General features: G+C 36.4%; 1 protein-coding gene across 2 annotated transcripts; it reads right to left on the bottom strand.

Moving 5' to 3' along the window:
- Window positions 1-1188: 1188 nt before the first annotated feature.
- Window positions 1189-15273, bottom strand: cd99 (CD99 molecule). Of its 2 annotated transcripts, XM_028468265.1 has the most exons (12): window positions 15078-15271; window positions 12654-12695; window positions 12517-12561; window positions 11793-11825; window positions 11656-11703; window positions 10376-10438; window positions 10230-10295; window positions 10115-10138; window positions 9432-9452; window positions 2534-2653; window positions 1980-2027; window positions 1189-1890 (listed from the first exon to the last, which is right to left on the bottom strand). In XM_028468265.1, the coding sequence occupies exons 1-12, from the start codon at window positions 15136-15138 to the stop codon at window positions 1862-1864; spliced, it is 600 nt and encodes a 199-aa protein (XP_028324066.1). In that variant the 5' UTR covers window positions 15139-15271; the 3' UTR covers window positions 1189-1861. The 2 variants fall into 2 exon arrangements, with proteins under 2 accessions (XP_028324066.1, XP_028324076.1); XM_028468275.1 differs by lacking the exons at window positions 1189-1890; window positions 1980-2027; window positions 2534-2653 and adding an exon at window positions 5361-7127 and having other exon boundaries at window positions 15078-15273.
- Between the last annotated feature and the right edge of the window lie 2198 nt (window positions 15274-17471).

Below are 17471 nucleotides of genomic sequence, written 5' to 3'. Positions count from 1 at the left end.
TTTTTTTTGTCCATTTTTGCTGGTTCTTTTTGACACTTTTGTTCTTTCTTAAAAAATTTTGGCCACATTTCATCCAAATAAGCTAAGTTTTGCCCAATAAATACAACTTGTTTCATTTTTCCCTACATTTCGCCTCCTTTTGTTCCACATTTTTGCCTTTTTCACTATTGATGTCTACATTTTACCCTTTTACCACTAATGTTTGCCACATTTTGCCCATTTTAAGCTACCCTTTGCCATCACATGCCATGGATCCTCTTTATTTGCCCATGTTTTGGCCTCTCTTGACTGCTTTTGGCCCATTTTAGTCAATTTACACTTTTTTCTTGCCAATTCTAGATAACTGACTAATTGTAATTGACATGAGCATTCTATAAAACCTGTTATTTACAATTTATTTAAATGCAATATGAATAGCTGTAATTGAGAACATATTAGTAATTGACTTTCAGGGGAAAAAATACTAATCGTAATTGAAGAAGCAATTATAATTGAATAATTATAATTAACGTTAAATTGATTTGACTATATTAAATACATTAATAAAAAACTTTGCAGAAGCATTCTTTTTTGGAAAACACACATTTTATTAGACTCTCAAACGTAACATTTAAACTGAAAACCGACCTGAATCACACAGAACAACTGAAAATCATCAAAGCGAAAGCAAACGTGTCGAACAGACTCACGTATTTACAGTTTATGGCTAATGCTGCCACTCACTTTGAGACGTTAGCAACACGACGAGCATTTGTAAACCAGATGTATCTTTCTTTACTTAAAAACAAACAGATGACGGCTGAGAGAGGAAAATAAAGACACACGACGCGCTAAAACAAATCTCACAGTACAATTGTGCAACTGCAAGAAATAAAAACAATGCATTTCCTCAACCACAAAAAATACATGAAAATATTTTCTAAAATATGAAGGAGACATCAGTGCAGTAAAATGTGACGACTTCTTTGTTTTATGCTGAAAAATAATAATAATAATAATCTGTATTTTACCTGTAATAGTACTGTGAGTCAATCTGTATGACTACAAGTGGTTAGCAGTTGGCTAGCATTGACTTGGCGCTAGATGAGCTACATTAGCAACAGCTAATGGTGCTACGTGAGCTACATTAGCTACAGCTATGTTCGAAAAGTGTCTCACCCAACCATTCCACAACTGCATGGACCCTGATGTGTAGAATATCTTTATTATATTGCGTTAAAATGGCAATTTTATTTCTTAGCATCAAAATGCTACTGTGTAGTTTAGTAGTAGCTAGCTCTATGAGGGCGTAAGCTAGCATGACAACAACAACAACAAGTTTAACTGAATATGACACATTTACACGTGATAATAAAGTTCTAGCCATTCATTGGTGTACATGATATGTGCGTGTTTGCTAATAAACATCATAATACCTATTCAAAAGCTCCTTCTTGGATTCACATCCAGTTACAAGCGGTCACACACTTAGCTAACTTATGACGTGACAGAGCAGCTATAGATACAGAGATTAGCCGTTTTTTTAAGCAAAAATGCTAACAAAACATCAAGGAAATGAACTTGATAATCCCAGAATTGATACATGACTATATCTTTAGTCATTTTTGTAGCCACTACTGCAAGTTTTTTTTAATATAAATTCAGGCACAAACGTGACAATGTTTGCGAGTTTATGTTTTCCATCAATGTCTTCTTCCATTCCATAAGCTATGATTATTGGCCTACATCCAAAGAGTTAACAAAATACCGTCCAGCATTAAACGAAAAAAAAAAATGAAGATAATGTACATTATTCAAGCGTAGCTTCTGTTGAAGAAGTGAGAAACGAAGGCAGCAAAGTAGCAGGAGTCCCTGAGGACGTCTAGTTGTTTTGAAGAAGGTTGCTGAGAACTGTGAACAGAAATACGTTAACATACAGTATATGATCAGAGACTTTGTTTGACCAAATTCAAATTTTCAAAGTAAAAGCCTTGTTGTACCTTGAGGCTCGGAGTGAGTCCCTCGTTGGCCTTTTTCTGGATCTTCACCTGAAGTGAAGATTACAACTCAATTACGACATTTTTTCTAAATACAATTAAAATGAACAATATTTTCTCACCCTTGAACGTCAATTACAATTACTTTCTCTATTACTAAAATTCAATCACGATTAAACGATTTCTGAGCCTTTAATAAAAAAAAATATATGTAAAACCATAAAATGTAACGTTCCTCTTGTGTTAGCATCTCTTATGATAATGGCTCAGTTAGACCCATGTGTTAAACCAGCTGTAGAATGCACTAAAATATATTTCTCTCTTGGTTATCTTGTTAGGCTTCCTAATCAATTACAATATTGGTATTCATATTTTTGTTGTGGGCATCTGAGTTTTTTATTTGTCAGTATACCCCTAGATTTATTTATGTTTTTCTTTAAGGGTAAAATGATCTTCTAAAGAAAAGAAAGGTAAACATGATCTGAAATATATTGACAGTTTTTTTTAGAATGTTTATGCCATTTACTGCTACTCTATACAAAGTCAAACACACTGACCTCCCTGCAGCTTGAAGCACAGCTTTTTCTTCTGGTAGGCGATGTAGCTGGAAGCCGCTCCCAGAATAGCTACACCAACGGCGCTGACGATTCCCGCGATCTTCCCCGGCTCCGCTTTAGCTGCAGGCGACACGCAACCAACCAATCACATCAATGCATTTCAGATTTTCAAACTGTGTCAAAAATACACAAAAACAACTCCTAAAACACAAAATCATAGTGAAACAACACAAATTGACTCCGGAAAACACACATAATGAGGGAAAATTATATAAAACCACAGCAAAATACACAGAATGACAGAAAAATATAGAAAAGAACAACATAAACTACACGAGAATGACTCCAAAAACACAAAATCAAAACAAAAATACAAAAATGTACTGCAAAAACACACAAAACAACAAAAGGACAAACAAATAGTAGAAAAAAACCACAAAAGATGTCGACTAAAATAGATAAAAACACACACAAAAAAACAGAAACACACAAAATGAGAGATAAATATGCAGAAAAACAACAAAATACACAAAATAAATTATAAGAAACACAAAACAACAAAAATAGAGAAAACCCCTTTGTTCTTTCCTGTTTTATTGCATTTAAAGCCATTTTTCCTCTTATTCCGACTGTAAAGATTACTTTCAGTTGATCTGTTTTTGTTATTTGGGTTGAGAATCATCTAAAAAGTCAATTTATAACTACTGTGACCACAGACTCACAGCAATGTTCCACTGTTATTTTTAGCAGCGTATGCGTGATGTGTTGACATATTTATGTCACTGTAAACATAGTCATGCTTTTGATAATCTGCTGTTACTGTGTCTGTCTACATGTGAATAATGTGTTCATAAAAATCAAGGCCTAACAAAGAAGCAGCATTTCATTTTAAACATTCCCAGTCACATGACCAGATTTAGCCACAAGGTGGCACTATAACATGCTAAAACTGGAACGCTCACAATGAGATCAAAGTTAAACATATTTTTGATTTAATAAATATGCCATCAAATAACAATAATATATTTAAAACACTATTTTTTTAAATAAAATTATATTTACCTAATTAATTAAACTAATTTACAATATATTTATTTAATTTAGAATTTATTTATTTAATTGAGAATTTATTGATTTAATAGAGAATTTTTTTATTTTAATTTACAATTTATTTATTCAATTTATAATTTATTACATTTACGATGTATTTATTAAATTTACAATTCATTTATTTAAGTTACAATTTATTTATTTAATTTGCAATTTATTAAATTTAAAAAGAAGAATAAAAAAAAGCAGAGAAAGGAGCAATTTTTTAAATATGAAACATTGAAATTAGCACAAAAATAACCCTAAAAATTAAAGCACTACATAAAAGCCAGACTGAATAATCAGGGTTTTTTTTTTAGCTTGCGTTATTATTGTTAGTAAGTAATAAAATGTTGAAAAACGCAGTGACATTGGAATGAAGGGGAGCGGCGCGACTGTAAAAGCTGATGTGGACACGCCCAGTGCTGTGAGACAGGGTGTGAAGCCCTAGTTATTCAGCATAGTGGGTGGTGGTGGTGTGTCATGTCATGTGACTGAAAGGAGAAGCCTTTCACGAGGGGGGAATTCCCATTTCTTAACAATAAGCTTTACATCTGTCTATAGAACACAGGCATGAATATTACACAAATAATAAATACGTGTTCTTTCTCCAGCTGCAATATATCGACAAGTGTCGCCACTTCAGGTTTTTTCTTCCTATAAAGGACAGCACGTGTGAGTGAGTTCTGTAGCGTGGCTTGTTTCGGGAGGGAAGAAGAGAATAGATACTTTTTCATGTTTTTATAAAGTGGTGAGTGAGAAAGTAGTGAATCCTAAAACTACCGTAATATTTAAGCACTAAAATGAGCTTTGCATAAAGCTACTGCACATCCATATGAATAACATTGTCTTATTTCATCTCAACCCCCCGAGGGGGGGCACTCTGGGCCCTCCCCTCGAGGGGTTGGGTGGGTCGGGGGTGAGGGCGGGATGCTGGCGGGGGGCCTTGGGGTTGGGGTCGGTGGCGGGATGCACTAGGTGCTCGGCTCCTTCTGGCTTTCTCGGATGTGTGTGTGAGGGGCGGTGGCTGCTTCTTAGCCTGGGATCTAGGGGGCAGCTGTGAGGGGTGGCCTGGGGCTCCTCGGCCCCAACTCTTTCTGCTGGCCTGGCTGCACCTGCGGGCCCGGGGCGGCTCCTGGGTTTGTAGTAGCGGTTTTTGCACTTATACTGGTCTACGATGCACTGGTACGCCTTGGGATGTGGGATAAAACTCATACTGGGCTTAACTTTAGACACATTAATCCCAAATACCTGCTTTAGGTATTACCACTCACTCATTCCCCCTGTTCACAGCCACCACCATTATAGCTAAGCTTCACACTTGTCACCAGACTGGCTTGATTACACAACATAATAAGCACAATATGTTCTACAACTTCACATCTCACCCTCACTGTAAAATAATCTATTCTTCCCCACCCTTTATATTTCCTACCTTGTCTCTCTCCCTGCTCCCTTCCTCCTCCTCCTCCCCCTCCACCTAGGTGTAACACTGCTCTCCCTTTTTACATCCTCCCTATAATAAAATGTTTCTTACACTTCCTTAGGGAGGGCTGGTGATGGTCACAATTAAGCAATAAAATACATTAATTTATTTCATAGCAATAACAAAACATACATTGCTGTCTCATAATGATTGCACTTCTTGTAGTGTTGGCCTTTGACACCATGTGCAGACAAGTGGAAAAAAAAAAAAGAACTGAAATGGGTGATAAATCAATTACGACAAGAAGACTTATTTGGTTCACCTCGCTTTATGCCTTTTCCCGTACACACATGTAACATAGCAACCATTGTAGAAATCCTTTGGAGACATTCCAGCATAAAGGAATAAAAACACCCACATTAAACAGATGAGACAGTGCAGCCTTTGAGCTGTGATACAGTACGAGAGACAGCGGCATCGTGTAGAAAGTAACAAACAGGTCCTGGTAGGTTGCACCTTTGTGTTTGGGCCTTTAAAAGCTAGCTATGCTAAGAATGTGTGCTGAAGCAACTGGCAGCGAGAGTAAAGGGCTCCTCGACATGAGTTTATTTCCTTTCTAAAGTTTGGCATTATGTTCTTAAACATAATGTTCAATGTTCTAAAATATCATCATGTAGCGAGGGGTTTAGTTTAGTTGAAGTACCACTTTGTACCACAAGATGGTGTGGTGAACTGTTTCGTTATGTCTTCTGATCTCACTGTAGTCTGCGTTTTTCCAATTCAAAATTTTAAAGTTACCTTTTCCTCCTCACTTAACCTTTTTCCGCTTCAGCGGCTTTCGCGAATATCATTACGGGCTTTAAAAAATCAAGAAACCGTACCAAACATGCCTAATATGTTGAATTAAGTTAACTATTGTTATTAATTTAATGCTTATTTGCTGTATATGCGTTGAAATCACGCAAGGTTTTGCGCAAGTTTTGACGTCTGTCCATTTGATGATGTTGCCACACATTAAGGCACCCGTTTAATGATGAAAATTTGCATGCAAATGCGCAAATTTGTCCCAAAATATGTCAGTGAGAGTTTAGTTTGTGTCATACAGCTTTTTCAATTTCAGGAGGTAAAGTAGTCATATCACGTGAGATTACATCATTTTTTGCACGAGAATTGCGATTTGTCTTTTTGTCCAGTCGTTTATGGCAAAAAATTGCGTGGAAATGAGCAAAATCTTTCCCAAAATATGTCAGCGACGGTTCAGTTTGTGTCATACAGCTTTTTCCATTTCAGGAGGTAAAGTAGTCATATCACGAATTGTTACGTCATTTTTTTTGTGCGCGAGAATTGTGATTTTGGTTTCTTTGTCCAGTTGTTTACGGTGAAAAATTGAGTGATATTTTCAGTAAATTTGCATGTGGCGGTAGATCTCGTATTGCAATTTCCGCTTGATTTTGTTTAAAAATAAAAATAATAATATACGTAATTTTGGTTTCACAAAATTATTGTTTTTTTCTGCCCGTTTTCTATTATGTCTGTGAATATGTTTCACACCCCTGCAGAGTCCACTATTAGCTGAATTGCTACTTGGGTATAAGATGCACCCATTAGCTAATGTTCCTAGCCAAACACCACATCAATATTTCTAGTCACTGCTTTGTACACCACGGAGTGTTCGTTCTACAAATAAATGTATAAATTCTAGCTAGTCAAGGTGCATATTCATTATTCATACAATAGCCGAAATAGGTAAAAAACCACAAACCGTCAAGAAACCTCAAGCATAACAATTAGCATCAAGTAACATGTAAATATTCTTTCTAAAGCAAACTACGTCCCTCCAGTTTGTCAGACTTTGACAAAAATCTTCTGTAAACCAGCAATCTGAGTTCAGACCCAGTAAACTAAACCCCCCCCCCCCAACGGAGCGCAAAGAAGCTCAAGGTATAGCCTGCAGCAGATCCAGGGCCCTCTGTAACAATGGGGCCAGGACTTGTCTCATGTTGGACAGCCACATATAGAATTCCTCAGGCATGTTAGCATTTAGCATCTTCTGGATCTGGCCCCAAGGCAGGTCTAGATCTGCAATGACACACAATTTGAAGCCGAGTTTTAGGCAGCGGAACCAAACCACGGGTACCAAATGTAAGACTACACCACCATTAACCACACACCCTTAAAGTTAATATCTATATTTCACACTCAAAAGAATAAAAACCAATTAGTGACTAACTTAGGTACTGTATGCGTCAATCAGATTACAGATGTTATTTGAGTTGAAGTATCAAGTACCTATCAAAGTAAAGCAAGCTTCTACCACGGTTCTGGTGTTCCTCAAAGCTTTGTCACTGCGACTTCCTGTTTATCATTTACATTATCACTCAGCACAATAGCATGTGTAACTTTAATATCTATTTTCACTACATCAACTACTTGTTGCATCAATGACACCCTGTTGTAGCAACAACTAGAACCTACGCCCTCAACTGGCATCTTAGTAGGAAACCAAGTAGTAGGTTTCGTATAACGCCTTCCTTCTGACTGTTGGGACTTCTATAGTTAATTTTTCACATTTGCAATATCAGACAACTCTGGCTATCTCTCATACCCGAACAGCACCAGTATCCAAGAAATCCCAGCACTAAACAAGGGAGGAGGCAGTAACAGAAGCTGTCAGTCTGTGATTAAAAGGGACGCCAACTTCAAAACACCAACAAACAACCAACCCTGTTCATTGGGTTTCATAGCAAACCTCCCCACGGTGCAAATTTATTTATATAACAGTTGTATGCAAAGATAATCTCAAGTCAAACTCATTTTGCTATGAGATGCACGTTAAAACATGCCGTGCATCGTCATAACCACTGCCAAACTGTCAAAGATTTTCCTCAAGATCACAAAATAATGTTTTGCTTATGAACTCTGTCGCTTGCTCAATGTATGATGCATGAACTCTATTTACAAACGGCATGATGAAGGTGTACGTTACTAATCTTTGGTTTAGGTAGAAATGGCTGCCTCCAGGCACCGACTATTGCCTAGCAACGCCTGTGGTTTAGTGTCTTAAAAAGCCACTTTATGCTTGTTGGTGTAAATTGGTGCAGAACTACATTATGTTCTTATCAATAAGTTCAAATAAAGGTATTTTTGGGTTTTGCAAGAACTGTTAAAATGTAAATAAAGGTTCTGATGCAACTTATTGCCCAAGTAAACTTTATGCAGAACTTTTTTACTTGCGTGCAAAAATTAGAATGATTTTTAATAACTCATGTTGTTATTATGTTGTAAAACAAAACTAAAAAACGCAACAACAGGCTGTCTCCAAATACTTAAATTCTAGAGTAAAGCGTTACACAGTTTCCGCAATAGTCAGTGTCTCTGGCAATATTTTTAAGTGGCAACATAACTATACTTTTCTGGAAATATTTGGCCCCCAAATCATGAATCTTCTCATTTATTGAACACTTTTGATATACAAAATGTACTTCCCGCACAAATTCTCCCTAAAAAAATAACTGCTGTTTTCAGGCCAATTCAGGCATCAAATGAAGCTTTTGTTTAATTTTTCAAACATTTTTAAACTAGCTAAAGAAGCGCTAAGCTAACCTAATAAGTCCATGAGTGAATGTTGTCTGCTATGCTTGCCAGATTCACCCCCTAAAAACTGTCATGCATTTACTACTACTGTGCAGAAAGTACAGATATTTGTATAAAAATGAAATGACAAATGTAAAAAGTAATTTCCAAAATAAAAAACCTACTTCAGTATTTGCCCTATGTATGTTTTCTGAACCAGAACACAGGTGGAAATATCATCACCCATGCACAAAACCCCTTAGTCAAACTTTGGCTATGCATTAAAGGAACATCAAGAAAATAGATGAAAATTTTAAAAACACAGTGAGACACGAGTCAGTCACCAAATCACTATCAAATCCAACTGGCATTGATTGCACTTTAGCTTCTTGCGGCTGCAATCCGTTCCAATTGTTGCCAAAACCCACATGTGACGTGTGGCATAACCACAAGGGTGATAATCAGACAGTTTTAAGCAACAGACGGAACATGAAAAAACACTCAGTGATATAAACAGACAGAGTGAAGCTCACTTCCTCTATAAAGGGAAACAGGAAATCCTCAACAAATGACAGAGCAGTAGTTTATCACACACACAAGAAGTAACATTACTACACCCACCGGTCGTGATAAATCCACCAGTGACGAGTGAATTTGAGAACAAAAATCTTCGTTATAGCACCGGTTAGTTTTGTTTGATAGTTATGATGACCGACTCAATGAGGCATGTGAAAACATGCAAGACAGAAGCCGTCCAGGAACACGCATTGAGTCGTATGATTGAGATTAAGGGAACATGCATTGGCTTACCTTCAGGTTGATCTGCACCACCTGTAAGGAACACAACAATTGGATCAATGTACAAGGATTACTATTACTATTACACGTTGCTGATCAGATAACCAGGATTTAAATGAAAGTCTTTGTAGCAGCTTAAAGAGTAACTAAACCCCCTGGTTTTTGCTGACCTGTCACTAGGGGGAAATTAAAAAAATGCCTTGATTATGGGCGGGGCTCCTGGAGAAATTAAGACACGCCCAGTCTATATTATAAAATCTCCAAAGAACAATATATGCTATACTAACTAGCTACTTAACACTCAGTATAGCTCTCTATTTACAATTCTCTCAATCCAATCTCCTCGCCACAGGTGCTAGTTTTTATAGGAGGGGCGGGGCCAACAGTGATGCACGATTGTCCAGTGACATCACAGAATTTCGGTGTCAGCCAATAGCAATATCAATTGTAATAGCAAGGTTTCAACCCATAGAGAGCAGTCACTCTCACATTTTACAACACAATACGCCAAATTTAGATACTTTGACTAAAATGTTAAAAGTTGGACCAGAATCAATTAACAGCACTATTTAATACCTAAAATAAATACATTTGTTTTCAGCAGAAAAAAAGTGGTTTTGGGGTTTAGTACCAAGTAAATAAAGCCGAAGCAACAAAACAATAAACAGATCCAAAATCAATAGCAAACAACTCACCACGAGTATCGTAGTCTCTGCCACCTGGATTCAGAAGAGAAAGGACAATATTTACAATCACAAAGATGCTGCCTAGTGTTTGAATTAAAGAGGAACAAACAAACTGATGTCCTACCTCCTGATTTGCCTCCATCAGGGTCGAAGTTGTCCACCAGATCGGTGTCACTGAATCCTCCACCGCCTGTAAACAAAGGACCCGGTCATTCATACAGCATGCTAATCACAGCAAAGGAGCGAAATATACCAGAGTATTTAACTCACCTCCAGGTTTTCTGCCGTCGTTCTTGTTAAAGTCTAAGTCTGAGTCGCCAAAGTGTCCACCACCTGAAAACAAACATACAAATAAATAAACACAGCAGTTGGAACAGTTTCCCAGTATGATAACCACATTTTCCAATGATACAGAGAATAATCCCTACAGTAATTTGTCTTAGAATGACCTATTTTACTGTCCTAAAGAGTGAGTATTGTAGAAATGCATTAATATTATTAACACCAAAGTCTATTGAAAAATCTTGGACTTTTAACGAGGACTGAGCTAAATGTTGCTCATTGTAAAGAGAAACGATCAACGTTTTCATCTGCAAAAGTCTCCAATAATACTTTGTGTAGTAAAAGGGAGCTGCTTACTTGTGTTTAAGCCTTTAATAAACTTTTAGAAGATTGATTATTAAGGTTGGTTGCCTAATAGATTAAAATACGGGTTTTGTTATTTTGAGTTAAAGATAAAAAAACAGCGCAACTTGCCCAAAAATTGGCCAAAAAAAAAAAAATCTTTGGAAACATTATCCAGTTATTTGAAAGCGTATTAATCAATGTGCACCTGAATAAGTGCTCCTTATTTGAGATGTTTGTAAATCAGGCAAAGAAAAAGCCCACAGGTTGTACAAATTCCGTTTTTTATTCCAATTTTCAAGTTCTGGCTGTAAATTTTGCTTGATTTCTGGAGGAACTGACTGCTATGATTTGATTGTTTATTGTAGGGCCTCCACTTGACCTTGATCATGGAACGTGACAGAAATCATGAAATTAGCTATAGGACGCGGAACGTATGAGCACCTTAATATATCAAGCCTTTCTACAGCATTTGTGACCATAAAACTGGTGACCCAATGAAAAAAGGACAGTAATGTCAAATCTCGTGCCAAACAAGCTCGCACTGAGATTATGTAGCATAAGTCCGGGAAGTTTATTAGCCACTAATGACATCTATTTAGAGAAAGCTGATGGAACGGAAATGGGAAACCTGGAATTCTGGAATCGTTTGCTATGAATTTTAGCATACCATTTCAAGTTCTGAAGCTTCAAAAACCACAAACATTTACTAGAATTGACTTAATTCCACCCTATTAAGTCTTTCTGGCATGAGTTTGGGACGTTTAGTTATCAGTAAATACATCAAATCAGGGCAATCCAATTAAAACGGAATTTGTATACCCAGAAACAGAAAATACGAGATGCTAATATTGTAAATTGTGACTTCAATGCAAGTAGAAGTCAAAATAATGAGTGCGTGATCTGAAAAACATATCTAAACTTACCTCCTCCGCTGTAGGGTGGTTTAACGGGAGGTTTGTCCGTTACAGGATCTGAGACGATAAAGAAAGAATTGTGACTTAATGAAGGGATGAATGTAAACAAATAATACATGTGTGCACTTTTGTCATTAAGATGTTACCTGGGCCAAAAGCATCGAGGAGGTCCAAGCCATCTGCAGAGAACAAATGCATTGTGGGTAAAACTGCTGCAGGAGTTACATCTAACCCCTCTCAGTGGTAATCACACCTACAGAGATGCATTAGCCGTGTTGCTACAGCTAGTAGTTCATCCGAATACACACACAATATAAACTATGGACAACTTTCCATCAACAACTGCACATAAAAATATTCTGTATTTCCACATGAAATGGGTGGAAAGTGTCATAATAATGTGTAAATGTCAGTTAAATAGACAAAATGACAAAATGTTATACAAAATGACTCCAAAAACAACAAGAATAACTACCAAAATACACAAATGACAAAAAAAACACAACACGAGAAGTGCACAGTATTACACCAAAAATACACAAAAATAACAGAAAATATATAGACTCCAGATATACTAACAAAACAACAAAAAAAAACAAAATGACTCTGAAAACCCACAGATCAATAACCAAAATACAAAAATTATGAAAAAAAAAAAAAAATAAAAAAACAAAACAACACATAAAAAACATCCAAAATCACAACAAAACACAAAATACAACAAAATCCAAGATAACAAAAACAAACCAAATAAGAGGACACATAGACATATACGAATAAATAAATAAATATTATAGCTGGAAAAAGCAAAGCTAACTGTCCTTTGATTGATGCTTAATATTGCACTTTTGCAGTAAAGACGATACACACCTCCTGTATCTTTGGGTTTCTCTGCTGGCTTGGGGGGTGTCGGCTCTGAGGGGACAAACACAAATCGATGGCGTTACAGGAGCACGATGACATTTCAGGCAAAAAAAAGAGGCCTTTTTGAAAAGGAAGTCACTCACTCGCTTCCTCATCAAGGGCGTCTGATAGATCAAAGCCAAAGTCTTGGTTTGCATGAGGGAAAGAAAACACAACAGTTGTATTAGATGATCACGCTCAGGGCAGCACAGTCAGCCAGTGGGTGGAGCTCTGACTGTACTCCCGCTGCATACTTGGGGAAACACATGCTTTGTGTTTGTGTTGCTACGGCAACGCATACAAAGTCTGCACGGCTCTGAAGAGGGTGAGTCAGGATCACGCTGTCGGTAAAAGCAGTCTTTTGCTTCACATGTTTGTAAGATTCTGGTGTGAAACTGGTTTTAGTGGGAAGTTAGACCGGATTCCAGAAGCAGATTCACAACAATTTTCAAACGGAGGCTACAAAACATTTTCAAATTTATTTATTTATTTTTTTTTCTGTTTATTTCTATTGAGGATTCATGTAGATTCCACATCAAAGGACGAATGTGTGTTGGAAACACCAATGTAAAAAAAAAAAAATAGATAATTAAAATTAAAATAATAATAATAATAAAAAAATTTATTTAAAAAATAATCAAAATAAATACATAAATATATTTTTTTTTAAAAAAAAGGAAACACCAATTTCACCAGGGCAATGTCCCCAACAAGCCTCCATTTTTATTTTTTTTATTTTAATAGAGCCTAAGCACCAAAGGCGGTATTAAGGCCCTATTGTTCCCGTACAGTTTCTAATTATTTCATTAAATTTTTTTCTTCTGACATTTTACTTGGATTTTTGAGGCCCTAATTTCATGTAATTTCGCAGGTGGGTATAGTTTGGTGAAAAAATGTATGTGGAGTTTTCTGAATTTTGGGACTCGTTAGCGCCACCTCGCGTTTCTAACTTTCCACTGGTTTGACCTAGGTGGATGGCATTCAGTAGGTATCTACATTGGACCGTAACTAGCACAAATGTAATTTGGACCTACAACCTAAATTCAACAGGAAGTCTGCAATTTTTAATTTAGCGGGGGGAAATTTGGCACTTTTTCTAGTTTGTATTACTTTTGTATTTCTTAAATCAAGCACATATTCTGACATATGTCCCTACAACTGAATTAAAGCACATGCTAATGTAAGACTGAATGCTAGAGCATTAGCTCACCAACATTAGCAAACACATCAATTGATGACATTAACTGAGTCATAGCAGCCTGTAGCTGTGCAGTTGCTTCAAATTACTTTTTGGCAGCAAAAACATGTTTATTCAACATTGGGCTAAAGCCTCCTGAGGCCGATAAAGATTGTTTATAAGTTAAACTTGGTATGTGATAAAGAAATAGGCTAAATACAAAGTATACACGCTTAGCATGAAACAAACGCTACTATTAAAAACATTTAGCATATTCCATCAGCTTTATTCTGTCAGATTTTTTGTGTAGTTTTATTGTGAAGGGTTTTGTGGACACATTGGTGATCTAGTTTGATCCTTCCAACACTTTGAGGCCATAATATTTCACATGTCCTCACTTGATCCCCATTTGTCCGTTAAACAGGATGAGTCACAGCATCTGAATCCAGTCCATTAATCCACTTCCGTTTCCCCTCCCATCCACCAAACCCACAACAAGAACGTAAATTAAAATTAAAATAAATAAAATAAACAAGGCTTCGAGGCAGAGAAGATCCATCGATCATGTTTTGTAAACGAGGACCTACAGCAGGGGCGTCAAACTCATTTTAGTCCAGGGGCCAAACATGGAGCAGTTTAATCTCAAGTGGGCCACAGATTTAATGTGGGAAAATGAGTAATTTCAACATCATTGTGCCCTAGTTTACACTTCTACGTATACATAAAATACAAAATGTATAATATAAGTTGAGCAATATTGAAAGATTGAGTTTTTTAATAGTTTAACAATAAAAATGACTGCAATCGTGCAAAATATAAGCACCGGGGAAAACTGTGAGCCCCTGCAAATATTATTGACTTTAATTTACACAACGATTCATGTTTTCTGTGTCATTTTTACTTTAACCAGCGGGCCGAATTGAATGCTCCATAAGGGCCGGATTTGGCCCCCGGGCCTTGAGTTTGACACTGATCACCAAGAGGAATCGTTGCAGGCCTAATAATCAAAATAAGTAGGAAAAATAAATGCTTTTCGAGATGGCCTATAATTAATAAACGTGGAATACGCTTTAAAAAACATAAAAATAGCATAGCATGATAAAAAGGGCTTAATATACTGCAAATGTAACCAGAATGTTCCCTTAAAGCCGACATGTCATGGCTTTAAATGGAAGTGAACACACCCCACATGATCATGGAAAAACTGTTGAAGAACATGAGTTCTATCGCTTAAAGTGATCATATATAGTGTAAATTAGCTTAAACGCGACTTGCTAACAGGAGTTCGTCCTTTAGCACATATCACGGTAGCTACAGTTTATTATAAAAACTGGTAGAAAAGCAGGCTCACCTTGAGTTAAAGTTCCAATAACTAAACATGTGAGTAACAGAATCCGTAGATAAACCTTCATGTTGTCTTTCCTTTGAGATATTGGAGTTAAAAGCTGGGTTCAGAGTCGGTTGTACGCAGGACCCCAGCTTGGCACGGCACGGAAAGTTCTACCCGGTGTCCTGTTTCAGCTGAAGCTGGGTGTGGCGGACTCAAAGAGGGCGTTACCGGGTTATTAAAAACGGGAATAACAAACATGGAGGCACACATTAAAAACAAGCAAGCGCCACTTTCTATTCAAAGCACTTCTGAACCAAACTCTATTTTTTTTTTTTTTTTTTTTTTTTTTTAAGATGGAAATTTATGTTTTCTTCAGCTCAACTGTCGCCGAACAAAAATAAATAAATAAAAAATAATAATAAAAAGCCAAGCAACTAAAATATATATTTACCATTATGTTTGGCGTTCATATAATGCAGGATAAAATATTATTTTTAGTGAATTTACACTTTGAATCTTGTATGTTGTTCCGACTGCGATTCAATGCAGTAAAAGTGACATTCTTTCGGGTTACTCATTTGTTTACTAGAGTTTATCATTGTATTTATAACCGAATAAATTAGAATGATGTCAACATTAGTCTTAGCTACAGGCTGAGGTCAAAAATCAATCCTGGGTTTGAGAACAGGCACTAAAGCTCTTAAATTGTACTTTATGTAAACGGGGTTCTGTGCACTGAAACACTAGAACAGTAGCGGCGGTTCTACCAAACTGGCAACCCTCCAACTGACACCAACCTGTGTTTATTCACTATGTAACAGAACCACCACTCCATTGATTTTATAAGAACTCAATTAGAATAAAGATAAACGAGCTCAATGTTTTAAATGAATTAAAAATAAATAAATAAATAATCCTAAAATCAAGAAAACACATTTTTAATAATGTATTTAAATGTGGAACTTTATATTTAAGTTTTTGTAAAGGAAACAATAAAAACTTGAAACATTTATGTTTCTGTTTATTTAATTGTGTGTTTACTTTTGGACCTGAATTGTGGAGCAGGTTTCTAATTAAAGGAGTTACTAAAACATGATTATTCATTAAAAACAACAACCACAAATTCAGTAAATGCATTTCATTCAGAAGATTTTATGGAATTAAATCTACTGAAACCCTTAAGTTTAACATATTTAGACTCAACATCGTCCCTTTATATGACTTCTTTGAATTGTGCTGTGTTATTTATGTTCGTAATATGACTTTTTTCACTTTTAGTTTAGTTTATTATTTTGTGGACAATCCCTATTAACAAAAAAAGGAGCCACTTTAGCCTTTGTGGCTAATTTCTAGCTGTAGTCCCCGGCCAGTTGTGAATCGACCACCTAAAGTGCATGATTAAAAAAATGAAAACAATAAGTTACATTACATTTATGAGGCATACAGACATACACAATTGGAGCAAGCATCAATTTGGCTCGGTTTGCGTACATGGCACACTTTTTGATCTACTCCAAAATGACAGGAAAACCCCCTCAGTTACAAAGCTATGTGTTTTTGATGCAATATAACTCAGGTTGTACAGTGTGGATATGATTTTCAGCAGAAAAAGCAGAATAGAGTGAAGGTAAAGTAAGTCAGTGACTGCCTTGCAGCCCCGTTGTGAGGTCTAGCTTCTGTCATATCACTATTTCCCTTTCAATTTACATTAAATTCCATGTAGCCACGATTATGTAGTGCGAAAATTTGACATATTGGTTTGTTCAGTGCACTTGCCAGACATTCAGTCACCTGTGTTCTAGGGGATAAATAGCATTTAAATAGGTGATGTTGTCCCAAAACATGAATGTGAGGTTTTTTTGTGAAATCAGGGCTTGATTTGAATTTAAAAACCAAAAAAGTTCAGATTCAGATTGCTTTTTCCATTTTAGAACGCGTATTTTGCATTTTCCACAATCACTGGAAACAGGAGTCCCCATACATGTTCCCTCACCATCTTTGGTTGTGTTGTAGATATCATGTCTTTGTCCTTCACAATAAAGTCAGAAGTGACATTATTTGCAGGTCAAACATTTTTATTGATGATTACAGAGCCAACCAGGATTGGTCATGAATACATTTTGAAGAATTTGTTTGAGTGATTGCAGGATATTCATATCGTGATCCAATGCAGGAGAGCATTCAGCTCATCGTTATGCCTGAAAACACAAGAAAGGTTCAGTGGAAGTGAGAAGAAGGTGAGTGGTGGAGTTTTCCCTGCTTACCTTTTTCACCATCTTAGAGGCCTCCATTTGGGATTCCACACAGGACTTCCACCTCTGCATCTTTTTAATGGCTTCATCCATTTCTCCGACAATGTTATTGTCACAAATTGCTAAAAAAACAACACAAAAAGATAAGCAAAATCATTAATTT

The sequence above is a fragment of the Gouania willdenowi genome, chromosome 2 (genome assembly GCF_900634775.1).
Source record: "Gouania willdenowi chromosome 2, fGouWil2.1, whole genome shotgun sequence".
NCBI classification, from domain to species: Eukaryota; Metazoa; Chordata; class Actinopteri; order Blenniiformes; family Gobiesocidae; genus Gouania; species Gouania willdenowi.
Note: the sequence above shows the minus strand (reverse complement) of the source record. Positions and strands in the feature narration are given on the sequence as shown.

Excerpts from the sequence above, each read along its gene's own strand:
- cd99 (XM_028468265.1), bottom strand. The coding sequence starts at position 15,138 with ATGAAGGTTTATCTACGGATTCTGTTACTCACATGTTTAGTTATTGGA. Across the intron at positions 2,654-9,431 it reads TGGTGCAGATCAACCTGAAG|CTAAAGCGGAGCCGGGGAAG; the intron begins GTAAGCCAATGC and ends TGTCGCCTGCAG. Across the intron at positions 2,028-2,533 it reads GTGCTTCAAGCTGCAGGGAG|GTGAAGATCCAGAAAAAGGC; the intron begins GTCAGTGTGTTT and ends TCTTCACTTCAG.